This window comes from Sciurus vulgaris (genome assembly GCF_902686455.1).
Source record: "Sciurus vulgaris genome assembly, chromosome: 4".
Classification (NCBI taxonomy): Eukaryota; Metazoa; Chordata; class Mammalia; order Rodentia; family Sciuridae; genus Sciurus; species Sciurus vulgaris.
In genome coordinates, this window is record NC_136464.1 from 32,163,222 (window position 1) to 32,184,874 (window position 21,653).

The 21,653-nt window shown below is 43.0% G+C and overlaps 1 protein-coding gene across 2 annotated transcripts in view; it reads left to right on the plus strand.

The window, feature by feature from the left end:
- PIK3AP1 (phosphoinositide-3-kinase adaptor protein 1) overlaps positions 1-21,653 on the plus strand; it is a 128,122-nt gene that overhangs the window by 66,537 nt on the left and 39,932 nt on the right. For both annotated transcript variants that reach the window (XM_079137999.1, XM_079138000.1), the window contains 5 exons: positions 164-306; positions 439-571; positions 2,829-3,025; positions 5,619-5,814; positions 20,318-20,413. In XM_079137999.1, the coding sequence (XP_078994125.1) occupies positions 164-306; positions 439-571; positions 2,829-3,025; positions 5,619-5,814; positions 20,318-20,413 (765 nt within the window). The remainder of the gene's footprint in view (positions 1-163; positions 307-438; positions 572-2,828; positions 3,026-5,618; positions 5,815-20,317; positions 20,414-21,653) is intronic.

Below are 21,653 nucleotides of genomic sequence, written 5' to 3' on the forward strand. Positions count from 1 at the left end.
ACTTCCACCCTTTGCCTCGCTGGCCTCCCCAGCTGGCCTCCAAGACCTTTCTCCCAGTCCCCAATTAGTATCTTCACCATTCCTGAAGCCGTCACTGTCTGGATGCTTTCCCCTGGACCCTTGTTTTTCCTGGGCATTTTCACAATATCTTTTCTCTATTTAGACCTTTCATCTGGGAATGTTTGTCTGAAGATATATTCTGGGGACTTAGTGGTGTGTGAAACCAATATCAGCTATTATACTGACATGGAAGAAATTGGGAATTTATTGTCCAGTGCTGCAAATCCTGTGGAGTTCATGTGTCAGGTAAGGATGCTGAACAGGAAGCCTGAGCTCTCTGGGCATGTCATTTCTGCTCTTGGTTTTTAGCCTTGAATCTGCTGGGCAGGAGATAACTGGACATCTTTAAAATCTGACCGTCTTCACTTTTGTGTTCAGGCCTTTAAAATTGTGCCCTACAACACAGAGACCCTTGATAAACTGCTCACCGAGTCCCTGAAGAACAACATCCCTGCCAGCGGACTGCACCTCTTTGGAATCAACCAGCTGGAAGAAGAAGACATGATGACAAGTAAGTCTACAGTCAGACCTGGAACCACGCAGGTACTTTCTGCAGGTGGCTGTTTTACTGCCCATCCTATGAGAAGGGCTCAGACATTCTTCTCAGTCGTACATCTGAATCCAGTCGAGTGTCAGTCACTTAGCCATGGGGATACCTTCTGAGAATTGCAGTCAGGTGATTTCATCATTGTGCGGGTCTCCTAGAGGGCACTCACAAACCAAGCTGTCATGACCTGCTTCACACTGAGGCTTTGTGTATATGTGTATATATATATATATGGGTTAAGACGAGCAGAAAGACTCGAGGGTAAATCAGGCACAAAAGAAGATGGTGCAAAAAGAGACACAGTAGATATAACATGTACGAGGCTGCTGCTAGGGTAACCCAGCAGATTATTTTACAGGACTTTTTTTTATAAGTATAAAATAACAAAAACTGTGGTACAGTGAATACACAAACCAGCAACGTTATCATTTGCCGTCATCAAGTGTTATATACTAAATGTAACTGCCTGTGCTTTTACACAACTGGCAGTGCAACAGGTTTGGTCACATTGGTGTCATCACAAACGTGCATAGTGTCTTGTGCTTATGATGTTAGATGGCCACGCATCACTAGGGGATGGATTTTTCCGTGGCATCCTAATCTTACAGGACCTCTGCTGTTGATGAATGGTTGTCAAGAGAGATGTGACTGCACTTCACCCCCTTCTAGAAACACGTGTGGTTCCCACTTGCCCTCTGGGTGACGTTCAAAGCCTCAGTCTACTAACAAGCCCTTCCCCAGGGCTGCTGCCCTCACCACTCTCTGCCTGTCCCTTGGCTTCTAGGCCCTGCTGTATGGATGGGATGAACTTCTCTTACCACGCCACTCATGGGAACAGTTTCTTTGTCTCCACCTTGGTTGCCACTGGCCTGGCTCTTTTCTCCTCACCTCCCTGCAGCAGCTCAGAGAGTGCTTCCTCTGGGAGGCCTTCTTCAAACCTCCACCTGTTCTCCACCTGGACCAGGTCTCGCCTAGCATGCTGGGGCTCTGTCCTAGTGCTTGCCAGCTGAGTCTATCCTTTTTTCTAGGTTCCCAGCTCGGCAGTGAGTGAAAATGTTCCCAGGTGGTGGGCTCCTCATAGACCTAGACCAGTATCTGTCCCATGAGGGAGGATCAAGGCCTTGTACGCAAGTGGGGTAGTCTGCCACTTGTGCACAAGGACAGTCCCAGTGCTGTGGACAGGATGCCTTTGCAGTGTTTTGTGGACACCATTCTTCTGGCAGATCACAGTGGCCCTGCCCAAATGGAACCCAGTCCCATGGCCTCCCTCTGCCTGTGTCACAGCCTTCTGTAACCTGAGGACCACAGGCTGGTCCTGGGGGCGCTCTCTTTCTTGTTGCCTTTCCTCACCTACTATGGAATGTTCTTGCAACACTTCTGGTACATATTACTACTCTATATGCCTACACTCAGGGCTCAGGAGAGAATATTTCATAGCCTGACAGCGTGGGAACTTGGGGATAGTTTTAGACCCTTCTTTTCAAGGATCATAACCTGGTGAATAGGAAGCTGGATTTGTCATAATATATATATCATATATGTATAGATAAATAGATAAACTCACATATATAAAATATATAATTGTATATAATATAAATTGTTGCTCCTACAAATCAACTTTTATGAAAAAAAAATTTTCCGTTTAACTCCACAACACAAACATATCTATATTTTTGGCATAATTATTATGAAATTGGGAATAAGAGTTAAGAGGATGAACTTATTTCTCTCAGCACAAAAGAATAGTTTCAAAGCACTCTGAACTTTGTAGAGAAGGTCAAAACATGATCCCTATTGTACATGTGGCTGATAGTTAAGTTTTCAGAAATCATCACCGGTGGGGCTAGTGTGCGGCTGGGATGGAGCTTAGTGGTACAACACTTGCCAAATTTGCGTATGACCCTGGGTTCCATCCCTAGCACTGCAAAGAAAGAAATAGCACCTTCTGAATTTGTATTATTTCTACGGTTCTCCCAATACTTTTGGAGAAAGAAGGTAGGCTGTTAATTATTAGTATACTAATTAATTATAATGTTATTTTTCTCTGTAATGTGAGTACATGATCTTCAGTGGTGCCCCAAAGGAAACTGTTAGATGATCTGTCAATCAACCAATAAGTGATGATTAAATGCCTACTGGATGTCCTGCTAGGCTTGGGAGCTTCATCTCCTGTGCCTTCATTCTTACCTGTCAATTAACTTCTTCTTGACCCCTTTTTCAGATCAGAGGGACGAAGAGCTGCCCACCTTGTTGCATTTTGCTGCAAAGTATGGGCTGAAGAACCTGACTGCCTTGCTGCTCACATGCCCAGGAGCCCTGCAGGCATACAGTGTGGCCAACAAGCATGGCCACTATCCCAACACTATCGCTGAGAAGCATGGCTTCAGGGACCTGCGGCAGTTCATCGATGAGTATGTGGTAAGTAAGGTCAAGGCGAGGGGACTCCATGATTGGAAGTGCATCCTGTGTCTCTTGGTCACCTCTTCACAAAGACATGGACCGATTCCATCCCTCTTCTGACTGTATGCAGTGTGTTGGGGCCTCAGATGAACCCTGAAGTCACATGGGTCCAAATTCCTTTCCGCACTTGGGAGACATGTAACTTTGGGCAAGTTATGTATCTTCTCTCTGTTTCTTAATGGACAGAAGGAATCATAATATTTCTATTCATAGAGTTGTTTTGAGGATAAAATGAAATAATGCAAGCATTGAAGGCCACCCTCAAAGAATTTACAGAAACATTTGTAGAGCAAATCTGCTGAATATTGTTGCTGACCCCTCTTCACCACCCGCCTACCTCCCTGCCTACCTCCAGGTTTTTCCAGCTACCTATCCAGCTGCAGCCCCAGGTGGACTGTTTTAGGATTGATTAGCAAACACCACCTGAGGGGGCAGTGGGGTTCTGACACCTTGCCTGGATCTGAACTTAAGACAGGTGGATGCACCCAGTTTATCTGCTTATCCAGTTTTGGGCCCTCATTCCTCCTTGATCATTGGCTTCTGGGTCCTTCCCTGAGTCTGATCTCACCCCATGCCTACATTTCTCCTGTGCCCAGTACTGCCTCTGTTGTCTTGGAGGCAGTTGCTTTTCCTGACTACACTCCTTTCTGCTTTTCCTTCTCCTTCACAGACCCACAGAGGCACCCAAGAATAGTTCAGGCTTTCATATGGGACTGTGTTCTCCAAGAGGAGCAGCAAACATCGTCCAGTCTGGCTTTCTACTTCCAGACAGGAGTGGCCTGACACCTTCCCAGACACTTAACTCTGTTCTATATTGGAAAATCTACAAGGCATTGACTCACCAAGGCACACAGAAGGGCCTTCCCAAGCATTTTAAATGAATAGAACAGTATAAATTCTTATTTTGGGCCTCACTGACATAAATGGATCCAGAGGCACTCAGTCTCAGAATATTTCCTTGACTCTTCTTTGAAATCACAAATGTATGCAATGTAGCATTTTATTTTCTTGTCAATTGTTTTTGCTAAGGACATATGGTATTCTTGGAAGTAATATTTATTGAATTTGTTGAATTGGCAAATGCATTAGCTCATTTAATCCTCACCACAATCCTTTGAAGTTGACAGTATTGTGATCCCTGATTTGTAAATGAGAAAAAAAAAAAAAAAAAAAAAACTTAGAAAAGGCCATGTGGTTGGTGCCTGGAGCCACACACTGGGAAAGTGTGGAGATGGAATTTGAACCTAGTTTGATGCTAAAGCCAGGGCTTCTTATCCTGCTCTGCATGACAGGGAAGTTTTTTTACTTATTTATTTCTGCAGTACTAGAGATTGAACCCCAGACCTCAGGCATGCTAGGCAAGCTACATCCCTGAGCTACATCTCTGTCCCACACAGGGAAGTTGAAATACACACTTTTAGTGTGTATTGAAGTTAATCTGGTTCACATTTTATGAATCCTCTTTGCTATGTAGTCACCTTCCACCAATGCATCTTCAGCCTTGCTGCCTAAAGGGTATCCCTGCGTGTTGCTTATGACCCCTAAGAATCATCCTTTTTTCCACCACCTCAAAACCAAATGCCTGACCTGAAGTCTCCAACACTGCATAGGTCCACTCAGGTCCTATCAGGAAAACCAACACACAGTATCAGTGAACAGTATCAGAGCAACTTTCTTGAGCAACGATGATGCAAAAGAGGATTATTCTGTGGGTAGAGGCTAAATAAGATTGTGACATACTTCAGTTTCTTACCAGAAAAGGCTGTGCAGAGGTTACAGAGAAGAGGGCTTTGTAGCTTCACAACCACCCAGAGGCAGAATGTCAGTGGACATCTTTTCTGAGTCCAGGACCCTTCAACCAAGATCAGCTCTCTCCCTGGGCATAGAACATGAAAGTGAGGGAAGATGCCCTGGAAACCATCAGGCACCTTGGAGAAGCCTGCCAGAAGGGACAGGGACTGAGGGAGTTACTCTGGGACCCTGAAGCTCGGGAACACCTTAGTGGCAGCCCAGTTGGGTCAACTTGAATTTTTCTGTGGCCTCTTGTGTCATTTGCTCCCTTTTAAGGAACCATTAGAATGAAGTAGAAGGGTCAAAATCCAGGACTGTAACCCCTAAAGTAAAGCAGTGAAAGATTTTTCTGAGTTTTGTTTATAAACTAGGAAATATATAACTTTCTCAAGCAGCATGGAAAGAATAGCATGAGATTACATGTAGTTAGAGGCTTGGCATCGCACCTGACCCATGACAGGTGCTCATGCGAAAGTAATTTCTTATTTGTATCCTCTGGTTGTTGAACATTTAATCAGTATCTCTTGAGAGCATGACTCCGATTAGCGTTAGGGTAAGATAAGAAGATTAAAGCAAAGAACACAAAATAAGGAAAGAAAAAATAAAGCCTGAAGCTTGGCCCCAGGAAGAACACAGATACTCCAGGCAAGTACAATCCTGACACATGAGAACGCTTGTTTTGTTGCCACGGGCCCCCTGGGGACCCAACTGCACCCCAGCTCTATGTCATTGTGCCCATGGGCGCTGTCTTCTCTTGCAGGAGACTGTGGACATGCTGAAGAGTCACATTAAAGAGGAGCTGATGCATGGGGAGGAGGCTGAGGCCGACGCCGTGTACGAGTCCATGGCCCACCTGTCCACAGACCTGCTCATGAAATGCTCCCTCAACCCTGGCTGTGACGAAGAGCTGTATGAGTCCATGGCTGCCTTTGCTCCTGCAGCCGCCGAAGACCTCTGTAAGTAGGCTGGCCAGTTCTGCTTCCAGGTTTCTGCTGAGAAATGACTTTCTTTATTCTGGTCTGTTTGGGGGAAGTCCCTGCTTACCCCTGCTGCACTCAGACAGATGAAGATTCCATGTCAGTGTTAGGCCTGCAGTCACGTGCTGTGGCAGGCAGAACCCTTCCCCAGACTTCCTCTGCTGTGGCTGCTGTGAGGGTTTGCCTGGAAGTCACAACTCACAAAGGCACTGTCTCATGATCTGAGACAACTCCCCTGCCTGGTCCAACAGCCACTTTTTATAACCAACATTTTGTAAAGCCCTTTGCTACCCTGACATGATATTCATGTATAATATAACCTACCTACACATGAAACCCTTAGACACCTAGTGTCCTGCCCTATTTGAAATGTTAAATAGAAATTAAGGGAAAGGACATGCCCAGGCATGCCTGCACACAAAGACACTTAAAATGGTCCCATGTAGAAACCTGCATTCATGACCACTGTCAATGTCATGGCCTCAGGTGGAGACTGACACATATTAATTGTCTTGGTGACTCAAATGCTGCAAGGAATGTTGACATCAAGGCCTGGGTTTTCCTAAATTGTGAACACCTGTTCACAATTCACAATTTCCTAATAAATGAGTTTCCTGGAAAATACAGTACAAAAATAAAAGGGTTTTACATATGAAAGAGTTTAGGTTCTAGGCTCAGAAAATAAGCAGGTTTTTGGGGGGTGGGGGAAGGATAACCTGATTTTATTGGATTAATGCACAAAAACTTATTTCCAAAACATCATGCTGTAGGACGTGATTTTTTTCTTGTAAACTGCTTAACAAATTTTACCCATTTGGGAGTAGGTATGTTATTTTTATTTATTTTTCCTTTCAAAAGTAATAACATTTTTGCAAAAACTTGAAATAAAATAGGAATGTACAACTGAGTTGATAAAAGTCTATATGACCCCCCCAGTCAATATAGCATTAGTAATAGTTTGTTATTACATCTTTTTTTTTTTTTTTTTTTGTGGTGCTGGGGATTGAACCCAGGGCCTTGTGCTTGCAAGGTAAGCACTCTACCAACTGAGCTATATCCCCAGCCTACATCTCTTTCTTATTATATTTGTTAAATTAAATTTAAAATTTTGCACACACATATATACATGCACATAGATATGCACAAATGCACACGTGTGTATAAATATGTATTATAAGCTATTTTTTCTGACATATATGTGTAATGGGATATTGAAAGTCAGGGGGAAACCAACACTTCATTTTGCAAGGCTGTCCCACACATTACAGGGTGTCAAGCTTCCTTTCCCCTTCTCTGAATGCCAATGGTGTCCCTTGGTCTTGGTGACAAGCCAAAACACTCCCCTAGATCTTCAAAACATCCCCTAGGGGGCAGTATGCCACCCTTGAGAATTGCTGATCAAATTAACATTGAATTTCCAATGCACTTGTTAGTGGTGAAGCAGAACCTCACAACAGGCCGTCTAAGAAGATTTTTAATGTTTTCCCGTCATTTGCTATCAAGTGTTAAGCACTCTGAAACACTGTCCAAGACTTAGCCCTCTTTTCCTCTGGGTCTATGTCAGGAAACATGACACAGGCTAGGGATGTAGCTGAAGGTAGAACACTTGCCTAGCATGTGTGATACCCTGGGTCTAATTCCCAACACCATGGGGAAAAGAGAGAGAGAAAGAGAGAAAGAGAGAGAAAGAGAGAAAGAGAGAGAGAGAGAGAAAGAGAGAGAGAGAGACAGACAGACACACATAAGACAGATACCCAGCAATGTATCAGCTTGGATGTTACCAACCGTCCAGGGATTGCAAGGAGGTGCTTCTAACTTTCCCATGCACAAAGTCCTGGTAAAGTAGGCACCATGAAGATGCCTTGGAGCAGGAGGCACAGGCTGGTTGGGGGCCAGGGGTGTCCCTGACACCAGCCAGGTCTTTGACACTGACCCTAACACCTACAAGGCACAGTGTTTCACCTATAAGGTACAGTGATTGTTAGGCATTTGCCATTCAGATCAGCTGCTCCTCTGGGGTTCAGGGTAGTAGAAGCCCTCTTCCAGCACCTACCTGGGAGGACTGGAAGTGCTAGTGGATGCTTTTTCCAAATGGCTATGTCCTGGAAGGTACATGGGAAGTGAAGGCATCAGCCCTACCATCCACATCCTTTGTCTCATTGAATCCTAAAAACAGCCCAACAGGATACCTGAGGGGTAACTGAGGCACTGAGAATTTAAACAACTTTCCCAAAGTGTTGCAACTGATAAGAGAGAGTCTAGATTCGAGTTCAGACCTTTCTGTCTCTAGGATCATATTCTTTATTTCAGGCCAGAAATTTTCCTTGAACACCATCGATTTTAGTCCTTTTCATTTAGAAAAACCCTTCACCTCTATAGTCATGCCTCCTCTTTCTATGCTCGTCATCAGATAACCAATCAGCCTCTGGCACCCCTGCACTTGCACATTTGTTTGTCTACATACCCAACAAGCGTTTCCAGAGCATCTGCGTATTCAAGCTACTTGCCTTTCCTGGGTATTGGAGATACAAACGGACCAAGACTAGACCTTCCCACTGTGGAGCAGGGACCCATTCACAAAAGAACACTAGAAGAACCACAGTGACCCACTTGGGAGTTCAGAGACTGCATCATTTCTGCCCGGTCCCCTAGTTATAGGACTGTCCAACAATGAGAATGTTCCCTGTTTACCTTACCTGGCAGTTTGTGTTGACACAGTCGCCTTAACACTTGTTATCCCCATGGATGCTCTAGTACATGGAGCTCCCTGGAATCCTGCAGGGAATGCTAAAGGCATCCGTCCCATTATTCCTTGTCTGCTGGGCCCTTCACAGCGGAAATGGTGAGGTTCCCCAGCTCTTCCCCAGCAGCAGTGTGCTGGGCAACTAGGCTGTTTTGTAGCTGATAGGCAACTTGTAAAGTCCCATGGGGCCTGGGGGCTTCTGAAACTGGAAACTGGAAATTGTGAAACTGGAAGGGGGCTATAGGAGAGAGGCAGGCTATAGAATGCGGCTCCGTTTTGGATGAGAAATGGAAACCCACCACATTTTTCTTTTGCCAGATCATATAATCTCTGAGTTTTGGGACTGCCGACATAGCTTGGTTTCTTTCTGTTTCTGAAATTGTTAGGTTTAACCTTGAGAATGATCCCTTCCCTACTGACTCAGAAGACCCAGCAACTTAGACCTGGGAAGAATCATTCGTTTTACTGATGGTGACAATCTGAGTGAGAAGGCAGCTTGGTTCCTAAACAAGTAGGATAAAGACCAAACTGGTAAATCTAAGATGCTTATTGCAGCACTAGCTCGGAAGGCCATACCTCTGAGCATCTGGCAGCTCTTTGAAGTCCACTGACTGCTTTTATCTTTTTGGTCTTATCTGATGGTCCTTAGACTTGGTGGATAGAATAATCTCCCTTTTCCAGGGGCTCCAAGATTTAGTAATTTACCTAAGTCCCATCAAGAAAGACCTGGATCAGGAATCTGGGTCTTTGGAGTTCCAGGGGACAAGTCTTTCTGCAACCCTGATGGGGTTGAGGGCCCTCCTGGGTCTGCATTTGCCAGCCCTGGGATGGACACTTCATAGGAATTATTTCTTATGTCTAAATTAGAAGGGTTATCTGTGCCCTACCTGTGTTGCCGTTTGTGATGGCAACCCTAGATGCTGAAAATAAACAAGTTAGGAAATTGGGCTGTGTTTGTTCACTCACTTGCTCATTCATTCATTCACCTACTTGCTGGACCAGTATTATGGACTGCTGGGCTTTAGACCAGTTTGCAGCACTGCTCTGGAGATGCCCTAACTGTTTTGGGGACAGATCTGCCTCTTCCTGACTTGAGTGTAGGAAAGAGATATGATGAGCTCCCCTTTACCAAAGGGAATTCTAGAATAATCACTGAGTAGAAAGGTCACCGGGGAAACTCCCAGTACTGAGTGAAGGAACTGGGTGGAGGTGTTGGGTCTGAACTGAGATTTTATGATCCTGCTCTAAGCTCTCTTTCCCTGAAACTTTTGTACACACACACACACACACACACACACACACACACACACACCCTCGCAGTCTTTAGTTTAGATATGCTGCCACCAGGTGGCAACTACACATCTTTATTATTAGACCTTCAACTTTGCTGTCAATCCTCTTGAGAACTTTTTGATCAAGACTCCACAGATTGAAATCATCAACTTCCACAATTTACTATGTAAGAAATAAATGTCTTTAAGGATAAACTTATGCAAACACTGAATAAAAATCAGGACAAGCCCTTGGCTTCACTATCTCCTAATCCTTATTTTCCCCTTCGTTCTTAAGCCTCTCTCCTTCCCGTCAGAGAATGATGCAGTGATCCTGGTGGTCCTTTGATGTTGGTCATTAATTTTATTTGGAAACTACCTAGTGACTAGTCACTTCCCTGAAGCTCTGGGTATGAAGGCATCAGAAACTAGTTTGGGAGACCCTTGTTGGGTCTCCGAGGGAGTCCACTTGGATTTTGACTCTGCTTAGATATCTCAGAGGCTTGTGTTTCTTCCATCAGAGAAAGGAGCCAAAGGAGAAGGGTACATTGTCTTGCTACTGGAAATGGAAAACTTGCAAGAGTCTCTCTAATCTAATCTCTCTAATTTAATAGTGGTCCCAGAGGGCTGTTCTGCTTCATGGTAACCTCTCGTGGAACTTTTCCTTTGAACTTTAATCCCTTCTTCACCGTCTGTGGCACCTTGAGTTTGTAGATGGCCAGAGCTGCTGTGGCCCTAACTGAGAACTGACGTCATGTTACTGATTATCTCCAGCAGTTTGCGTTTTCTTTACCTGGGCTCTCTGATTATGTGCCCACCCCCAACTGGGTTCCCTCTAAACTGAGGGTGCAGTTGGGCACTGGAAAAGATATGGCATCTCAGCCCCATAGATATGAGTGGAGCCAAAAGACCATTTCTAAGCAGATTTGCTAAGTTACTGGTTTGCTTCTGTAGCAGGCAGCCTGCCCTGTCTGCACCCTTTTCCAGGAGCCTCCCTTCCTGTAGCTGCAGAGGCTGTCATTCCCTTGCTAGCCCTTTTGGGAAGATTCTCACTTCTACAGACAAGAGCTGCTTCAGGGCAGTGGTGCTTGTGGGGGCCGCATGGTGTTGTGTGTACCAGCTGGGATAGAACACTGCAGAGACAGTGCTGTGAGCACAGTGCACTTAGGATTTCCTAAGTATAAGAACTGCGTTGTAGGGGCTGGGGAGATAGCTCAGTAGGTAGAGTGCTTGCATTGCAAGCACAAGTCCTTGGGTTTGATCCCCAGCACCGCCAAAAAAAAAAAAAAAAAAAAAAAAAAAAAAGAACTGCGTTGGAGACATAGGCACTTGGAAAGGCACTGTATTGACTGTTCGAAAGTTAGTAAGAAAGACTCCTCAGCAGCAGCAGCAGCAATCTCCTTCTTCTGTAGACTTCTGTGCTTGCTTGGGGATCATGCTTTCCTGAGGCTCTGCATACAAGTTCCCTGGGCTCTGGTTATTCATCTGTTTCTACAGCTCCTGGCCTCGGTAGGAAGTATGTCTTATGGCTTTGTGTCATCCACAGTGCACAACAGATGTTAAACCAGTTCTTGAATTTGAAGTACTAGGAAACAAGATGTCATCCTAGACTTCCTGGAAGTCCAAGAGTGGAATAGTTAGCGACATTCCAATGCAAAGACCTGGCTTTTCTGACCGGTGGTAGCAAGACATCTGTCAGGTGCCCTGGAGTACGGGACTTCTCAGGGAAGCAGTAACTCCTCCTGCTGCTCCTGGCCTGGCTTTCATTTGCCTTCACTGTCCCTTCTACCTGAATCGCCCTTCTCTTTTCTTAGCTTGAGCCATGCCCACGTTCCTTCTCAAAGCTCAGACGCCTCCGTATACATGTATTCCTCATTCCTTCCCTAGCTTGTTCGCTTAGACATTCGTTTATTCAGCAATATTTGTGGACCCCTTTGTGTGTCCGAATCACGAGGTTTCAGGTGGGGAGCAGTCAGTGAACACCTGGCACAATCCCTGCCTTCCAGAGCTTGTGTTCTGGGAGATCCAGAAACTGAACAAAAACACCATGTAACTAAAAGCATCCCATGGATGGACCCCTGCATGGTAGAGGGGCTTTGGCCTGCCCAGCAGGGACACCACAGAGTGCACTTGTGCTTCTTATAAACTTTTCACTCTTAGCCCCTTCTTTTTCATTACCAATGCCAGCCATCACTCCCCAGCCCCTCTGATTTCAGACTCTCATTCTTCTCTGTATATATGTGTCTGTCTGTCTGTCTCTCCCTCTCTGTCTCCTTCCCATCACTTCTCCATTAGGGCATGAAAAAGTTGGGCTTTAAAAAAATATTTTTATTTGTTCTTTTTAGATATATATGACAGTAGAGTGTATTTTGACATATTCTACACACATGGACTATAACTTATTCTAATTAGAACCCCATCCTTGTGGTTGAACATGATGTGGAGTTTCACTCGTGGTAGAGTTGGACTTTTTTTATTGGTGTGGTCAATCAAACCACTCAATGCAAACAGAACCAACCTGGTTTCAGGTTATCTTCAGATGTTTTACCATGTGATTCCTGCTCTCAGGCTCTTTTTGGCCACAAAAGATGCTTTTTCTGGGGAGAAAATTCCTTTCAGCCTCCTGTAGAGTTGGAGACCCTTTCTCCAAGAATAGTTTTTGAGTAACTGACATTTTATTGAAAATACTCAGGCTTAATTTTATATTAAATTAACGATGTATAATCTGGATGGAGTGTCCACTGCAGCCAAGTGGTCTAGATTTATGTCGCCTGGGGAGTATCAGAGGTATCTTTGGAAATTCACCATTACTCTTGATTCAGTCCTTAATTAAATGCCTGCTGGGGTGTTCTCTCATCTGAAAGCTCCTCACATTCCAGGAGAGGATTCTTGCTGATTAACTCTTTAAAATATGATGTCAGCATGCAGCTGGCTCTTCTAGAAGGGGACTGTGCCCCACCTTGTTTGCAGTTATTGTTTTTTCTCTGCTGAAATGAAAGTACTTTGCAACTTCTTAGACCAGCAGGCTTCAGTGCATTTCGGTTTATTTTTACCTGGCAAGTGGTGAAGCTTACGTGCTTGGAATCTGCAATACAAACCCTGATCATCCAGGAATGCAAGGATTGTTGTTCTGCTTCCTTTACAAAATTCCTTCCCTTTGCCTGCAGAATCTACTCTGCATTTCAGTCATGCCTTTGCTACTGACTGTAGGCCTGGGTCACATAGGCAAACTCTGACCACGAGAGGGTATTATTGTTGATTAGTAACTCCCAATATCTAGAAATCTTTTATTTATTATTATAAAAATAATAGCTGTTACCACCATAAATTTAGTGCCTAATATAGATATGACAAATTGTGTTTTAAAAATAATTTCATGTGCCCATGCTAGTTGACTGGTTTTGAGTGCCCGAGTGCTGTGTTGAGAAGAATTATGAGGTCAGAAAAAATAACGTTTGCCATGAATATAGAATAGTGGGGTGGGGGGCCCATGTGTGTGTTTGTTGTTCATGGTCTGATTCAAAGATATATATGTGCAATTAAATATAAGGTTGGTCTTTACCTATGATTCTGGCTGCTTGGAGTGGGCCAGACTTCCGGGCTGCTAGAACTGCCCTAGCATTTTATTGCTGAGGTCACTAATAGAGTGTGATGCACCTAATTAGATACAGGCACACGGACAAGGGGCTCCCTGTCTGGTCTATACTGCAGTGGCCGAGCCTTGGCCAAGGAGGCTAGAAAAGTTGGTGTTCAGGGGCCATGATAAAGAAAGTGCCTGGCAGGTCTTTTCTGTGAGTCAGATTTCATAATCCTACCATAAAGAATTGCCTTAAGATCCCCTCATGCTTTAACTCTGTTCAAATATTAAAATATCAGTTGGGTATGAATCTTTACTAAGAAATATATAATGTGGTATTTGAGACTGAATAAATGCACAAAGATTATTATTCGAAGTTGGAAGACTTGAGTTAAAACCAACATACTACGAAACAATGTCAATTCTAGTAATAAAAGCAAGAATAGACAAATGGAATTGTAGCAAACTAAGGAACTTCTGTACCCCAGAGGGAGGGTGGAGGAACAGAGTAAAGAGATAACCTATAGAATGGGAGAAAATATTTACCCAGTAAGGGATTAATGGCCAAAATATGTAAGGAACTCAACAGCAAAACAAACAAAACAAATAATTTCATTAAAAAGTGGAAAATCTGAGTAGACACTTCTCAAAAGAAGATAAACAAATGTCTAACACATATGTAAAAAGCACTCAGCACCATTAATCATCAAAGAATGCAAATCAAAACCATGATGAAGTATCGTTTCATCCCAGTTAGAGTAACTATGATGAAAAACACAAAAAATAAAAACTGGGGAGGATTCTGAGAAAGGGAAGCTCTTACATACCACTTGTAGAATGTAAACTAGTTACAGACATAGTGGAACACAGAATGGAGGTTCCTCAGAAAACTAAAACAGAAATACCATGCAATCCAGCAAAATCCCACTACTGAGTGTATATCCAAGAGAAACGAAACCAGTATGTCCAGGAGACTTCTGCACTTCCATGTCCCTGACCCAAGATAATTGTGTCAAGGAGTTAAAATGAGTTTAATATTTGACTTTCATTATCCATGATAACCAAGATATGGAATCAACTGAAATATCCATTGGTGGATGAATGGATAAAGAAAATGTGATGTGTGGTCATGTGTGCACATACACACACACATACACACACATACAATGGAAATATTATTTAGTCATAAAAGTGAAACCCTTTCATTTGTAGCAACAAGAATGAACTGAAGGACATTGTACTACATGAAACTAAGTAAAACAAGCCAGGCATAGAAAGACAAACACCACATGTTCTCAATTATATGTAGAAGATAAAAATGTTGATCTCTTAGAAGCAGAATGTGGAATAATGGTCACTAGAGGTTAGGAAGGGTAGCAGGGAGAGGAGATAAAGGGAGGGTAGATAATAGTACCAAAATACATTCAATAGGAGGAGGAAATTCTAGTGTTTTAGTTAGTAGGGTAACTATAGTTTACAATGATTATGTATTTTATAAAGAACTAAAAGGGAGGTGTTCCCAACATAAAAAATGATAAATGTTTAAAGAGATGGGAATGCTGATTATCCTGGTTTTATCATTGTGCAATGTGCACATATACCATATTATCTTACTGTACCCCATAAATATATACAATTATTATGTGTCAATTTAAACCTTTGTGTGTGTATGTGTGTGTGTTGTGCTGGGGATTGAACCCAGACCTTGCAAGTGCTTTACCACTGAGCTTCATCCCCAGTGCTAAAAATTTTACATTGAGTCTTCCTTTTAGAATTATTTTCTTCTTAAGGTGTTAGCTTGTGTATAGGATTTAATAATAAAAATAATATTAATAACAATAGCAAGCATTCATCCATGTGAGGCACTATTCTTTTCTTTATCATGCTGGGGATTGAAAACCCAGGGCCTCACACATGCTAGGCAAGCTCTGTACCACTGAGCCACATCCCCAGCCCTGCCGGGCACTATCCTATGCTCTTGGCAAGCTTCTTATTTAATATTCATAACAACCCTATTAGATATGTACAATTATCATTACCATTTTACACACAGAGAAAGAAAAGCTGAGAGGATTAAACAATTTGACCCAAGATAATTATGGGCAGAGTTAATATAAAAGCTATCATTTCCCTTTCTGCAGGAGAATTTGACCTTTGGTTGACTTCTTAGCTCTGTTACCCTGGTAACCTGATAAGAACCAAATGTCAACTGTGTTTCTAGGCAACATTACCTATGATAAAAATGACCCCTGATTGGTTAATTATATCTGGACCTGGGAGGAGCTATACATAAACTATAAATACCCCAAAAGGACCTATACTTTGGGCTTCTCTTAGGGCCATGAGTCTGGTGTATCATGTGGGGATCCTGAAAGGCATGCCCCTGGTGGTGCTATGGAAGACAGAGGCTTTGCCCCGGGGCAGCTCCTGCCTCTGCCTGCTGTGGATCTCATGGCCTTTCCTCTGGGCTTACCGCTTGGCACACCTAGTCAATGAATGCTTCTTAACACTGTAATGCTGGCCTGCATTCTACATCCTTTTGAGTAGACTGATGCCAATCATGGTCATCTTGAGTGTCTGAACATTCTGTTGGATCTTTAAAGAGTACTTGGTGTTGGACTGGTAGCTGTGTAATCATACAACCAGGAAAATGAAGGAGGTAGAAGAATTAAAATTGGAAGCTGGGCATTCTGATCTGCTGCTCAAGCTTCTAACCATTCTGCTAGACGCTCTCGGGGAGTCTCGAGGAGGCTGGTAACGCTGCTAAGGTCACAGAGCAGAGATTTAGTAGAGTCTAGTTGGTCTACTTCCAGACTCATGCAGTCAAGGTATGACTATAGAGTGAAAAGATTTGCTTCCCACAGGTGGTTTGTTTAGTGCCGCTTTGATCATTCTACCCACCAGTGCATGTGTCATTGGAAGGTGCTTGTCTCGATAGTGTGGGTGGGTGGGACAGAAGCTCAGCACAGGGCCACCAATGAGTTAGGTATTTTGCGCCTATTGCAGTTCCTCTTCTCCTTTTCTCATTTATTTTTCTTCTTTTAAAAAAATATACTGAGCAACTTTTAGACTTAGGGAAAAGTTACAAATGTACTAGAGCTCCTGCAAACTTTTCACCCAGGTTACCCAAGATCAGCATCTGAGTCAGCTATAGTACAAAGGGTCACAGGGATTCCACAGGCCGGGGCACTGCCTACTCCACCACAGACCTTGTTCAACTTTCACTGGTTCCCCCCCCCCCGAATGTCCCTTTGCTGTCTGGTATCTTACTAGGATCTTATAGCACATTCATTATTTCTCCTTAGTCTCCTCCAGTTCGAAAAAGTTCCTCAATCTTTCCCTGTCTAGGCACTTTTGAAAAGTGCTGATCCCCTATCTGGTAGAATGTGAATGTTCCCCAATTTGTCTGTGTTAGTGCTTTCTGTGATTGGTTATGAGCTTTGGGCAAGAATGCGGTAGGAATGATGTTATGTCCTCATCAATGCATAGTATTAAGGGGTCATGGCGCTGATAATGTCTAATTACTGATATGCCTTTTTTTTTCTTCTCTTTTGTTTTATTTCATTCTTTAAGCCTTACCCCTACCCCCAAATTCAGCTCACTAAGAGGGGCTTGTGATCCAGGGTAGTTATTGTATTAGCATGTGAGCTCCAGCCAGGCAGATCTTGCTGCTACTGTTTGCTAACGTATTGTATTTTTCTCATTTTCTATGTAGTTTTGTCAGTTCTGCATCCACCTCTCAGACTAGAACTTGGCTAGTCAAAGTGGCTGGGCTGTCTCATGACCCTTTCACCACTCTTAACAGGGATGACAGATTATGTGTGTGAGGTTCACGCTCTGCTGTTACCAACCTGAACAATTTGGTTATGGTGATTGAAACTGTCCTGAGGCTGCCAGGCTCTGGGCCAGGTTCTTGGAGACACCAGGACCTGAATCAGCTGTGGTTTTCTAGAGGGTTCTGCACCTGACCGTTTGAAACCCAGCAATAAGCCTGCAGAATTTCTCCCATCTCACATTTCTCTGACCCAAGCAGGCTTTTCCTTGTCCTCTGTGATTCATTGTTGTGTAAATGTAGTTTCAAAATGAAGAATTTCAAAAATTGATGGGATCAGGGTCAAGGTCAGGCTGTGGAGGTTGAGGTATGGGCCAGGAAGGGACAGTGACACAGGTTCTTGGTCAGGTAGAGGAGGGTTCTGCTCCCAGCAGGGCACACACCTGTAGGATCCATCTTTCCAGTTTTCCATTGGGAAAATACTCCGTCAAACTGGAACTAAATGAATTAAACTGAAAATCTCATTAGTAGAATTTCTGTGGTCTTGAATTTTGCTCGTCTCGAATGAAGAGTAAGTTCTTGTCAGAAAACATTTTAGACGATTAACAAACCCCCATGTGTGCACTCCAATCCCTCTACAGCCTCTGTTGAGAATTCTGGGGTTAAAAGAGTGGACAACAATTCACTTGGCTGGATCCTCATTTGGAATCTCAGGACTTTCGCATCAAGGCCTGCGATAGTCGATGCAGTGTGTCCACCACAGAAGGGTCGAAGAGAGAAGTTGGTTTTGTTTTGTGCTTTTGGATAATAAGGCGGCACAAATGATGGTCAGAGCACTGCATTTCTTTTTCTTTTCCTTTCTTTCTTCTACTCTCCCCCTCCCTTCCCCCCACCCCCTTACCCCTCTTCTCCTCCTTCTCCTTCTTGAATAGGAATGAAAAAACAAACAAAACACTAAAATGTGACCAGTGGAATAACTTTCTCTATTTCTTGTCCTCATCTTTTCAGTTCCCAGGAAACCACTGATTCCAATTTCTTTCATATCTCTCCTTATAGAGTTTCTTTTTTCTTTTTAATTATATTTTTTATTTTTATAGGCTGCATTTTTTTATTAAAATCTTTTTTATTTTTACAGACTGCATTTTGATTCATTGTACACAAATGGGGTACAACTTTTCATTTCTATGGTTGTACACAATGTAGATTCACACCATTCATGTAATCATACATATACCCAGGATAATACTATCTGTTTCATTCTACTATCTTTCTGTCTCCCACACCTTCCCACCCCATTTTCCTCTACACCATCCAAAGTTCCTTCATTCTTCTATTCCCCCCACCTCCTCTACTCTGTTATATATTATCATGCACTTATCGGAGAAAACATTTGACCTTTGGTTTTTTGGGGCTTGGCCTATTTCACTTTGCATATTATTTTCCAACTTCATCCATTTACCAGCAAATGCTATAATTTTATTCTTCTTTATGACTGAGTAATATTCCATTATGTACATATACCACAGTTTCTTTATCCATTTGTCAATTGAAGGGCATCTAGGTTGGTTCCACAATCTAGCTATTGTGAATTGAACTGCTATGAGCATTGATGTAGCTGCATCACTGTAGTATACTGGTTTTAAATCCTTTGGGTATAAACCGAGGAGTGGGATAGCTGGGTCAAATGGTGGGTCCATTCCAAGTTTTCTGAAGAATCTCCATACTGCTTTCCAGAGTGGCTGCACCAATTTGCAGCTCCACCAGCAACGTATGAGTGTGCCTTTTTCCCCACATCCACGCAACACTTATTTTTGCTTGTGTTCTTGATAATAGCCATTCTAATTGGAGTTAGATAAAATCTTAGGGTGGTTTTAATTTGCATTTCTCTAATTAGTAGGGATGCTGAGCACTTTTTCATATATTTGTTGATTGCCTGTATATCTTCTTCTGTGAAGTGTCTGCCCATTTCCTTAGCCCATTTCTTTTTATATATATAAGCAAGCACAAAAATAGAATCTTATTCTGCCCTTTTGGGTAATATGTTAATTATCCAAAATGTATGTTTTAGAAGATTCTGATTCTTTAGATTTATCAGAATCTTTAAGAATATGCATTTTCTTTTTTTTTTTTTTTTTTTTGGGTGCTGGGGATCGAACCCAGGGCCTTGTGCTTACAAGGCAAGCACTCTACCGACTGAGCTGTCCCCCCAGCCCCAAGAATATGCATTTTCTTTTCTTACTTTTTTGGTCTCAGAGTTTTAAAAATTAAATATTGTGGTCCCAGGTGCAGTCCCTGTTAATACCTTCTGGAATCTAGTTGTCTTTCCACCCTTTCCAGGCTAACCACTAAGAGGAATTTAAAGTCACTATTCCCAGCATATTTATATGCCTACTATATTTTTATGAATTCATAAACAATTTATAGCACTATTTTAAGGCCTTCAGACCTTTTATACACACTGTCATACTGTAATCACCTCTCTGTAACTCTTTCTCTCAAGGTTATGTTTTTAAGATAGGTCTGTTAATAGATATGAATCCAATCCATTCTTTTTAGCTGTTACATAATGTTCCATTGTTTGAATAAACCACAGTTTATCTATTTTCTATTGTTTCTACATCCATTTGTTTGTGTTATAATAAACAAAGCTATGGTGTGTGTATTTAAAAATTCAACCTGTTCTTTCAAATGCACATACGTGAGTATACCTTCTGAGGTCTGTGACTGAAAAAAGGACCAAGGGTTGTGAATGTTGTTTTCTTTTATGCTGATACTTACTGCATGTTCTTATTGAGTAGATAGTTGGATGAAAGGATGCATGGATAGATGAATGCTTAAATCTTTTTTGTTTTATTTTGTTTTGTGTTGCTGGGGAGTGAACCCAGGGCCTCATGCATGCTAGTTAAGTGCTCTACCACTGAGCTACTCCCACTGCCCTTTTTATTTTGGCCTCAAACTTGTGATTCTCCTACCTCAGCCTCCTGAGTTTCTGGGATTATAGGTGTGCTCTGAATGCCTGAATCTTTTAAGAAAGTCCCCAAATTTTGTAAATCATCTGTAGAGTCACCTTGCTGTGTGGAAGAACAACACCTCAATTCCTAGTCTCCTTTTCCTTCTAGATGTTGAAATGCTTCAGGCCAGTACATCCAACCCAGTCCCTGGAGATGGCTTCTCTCGGCCCACTAAGGACTCTATGATCCGCAAGTTTTTGGAAGGTAAGTTGTAACTGTGAAAAGGGAAGCAAAAACTGAGAAACGGACAGCACCTGGTTCCATATGGAGGTTGTTCCACTCAAGGAACAGGCTGCCACATAATGGCATCTGATGTGGCAGGTACTCCACCTCCCCAGTCCACCTCCCATGCCTGTTCCTCCTGCCCGTTACCCATAAGCCAAAAGCTCCCACCACTGGAACGACTCAGTTGGGTAGACAGTTGCCTCTAGTAAGAACTCTTATAAAATACATGTGTTTATTGTACTTGATAGATATTTATTTAGTGTCTACTATGTGCAGAGCACGATTCTGGATGTGAGTCTGAGGACACAAAAAATAGAAAGATGTGATCAGTTTCCTAAGAAGACTACTTTCGAGTGGAGGAGGAGAATATCCACAAGTTTGACCAAGTCCAGGCTATGTTGCAGAGTGGTTAGAAACATGGACTCTGAGCAGTACTCACTTCCTCCTTCAGTTAGCTGGAAACCCTCGGGCTTTCAGTTAGCTGGAAACCCCAGAAGAGTTATTCAGCTCTTCTGGGCTTTAGTTTCCTCCACTGCAAAGTAAAATGAATGTTGTGGGGGTTCCAGGAGTTCTTGTACATTGGGCCTCAGACCAGGGCCAGGCACGTAACACAGGTTTATAATGTTGTCAGTGTAAGTCTTGAGGATTTCATTGGTGGAAAGGGTTAAGTTGTATGAGCAATTCCTTAACCCTGTTTAGTGGTTTGTACTTATGGTGTGTCTGTTGATCAAGTAGATATGGAAAGCAGAGTGCTGACAGGAGGAGCCTCCGGATGGACAGGCGACTTTGACAGGACAGGGAAGGAAAAGCTGGAGAGCTGTGGCGGACAGATGTAGGAGGCCAGCTCTGTGTTTTGTAAACAGTTTTGTTGGAACACACCATGCTTGTTCATGTTGTGTTGTCGGCAGTTGCCTGAATGCTACCAGGGCAGAGTTGAGCGGTTGCACGGGGTTTTGTGCCCTGCAGAGCCTGAAATATTTACTCTTTGGACCTTTAAAAAATGTTCACGGATCCTTGCTCCAACGCTGAGAGTTTCTCTGAGAGGCAAGTCCTGGGTAACCAAGGGCCAGGCACTCTGTCAGTTCTCATCAGCACCTGGAACCAAGAGGGGCATGGATGAACCTAAAGATGGGATTTGCTTGGCCCACTTTGTTATTTGGCTGCAGATTTGCCCTGCCATCTTTAATAACAAGGTACCAGGCCTAGTTAAAGTGCTTTG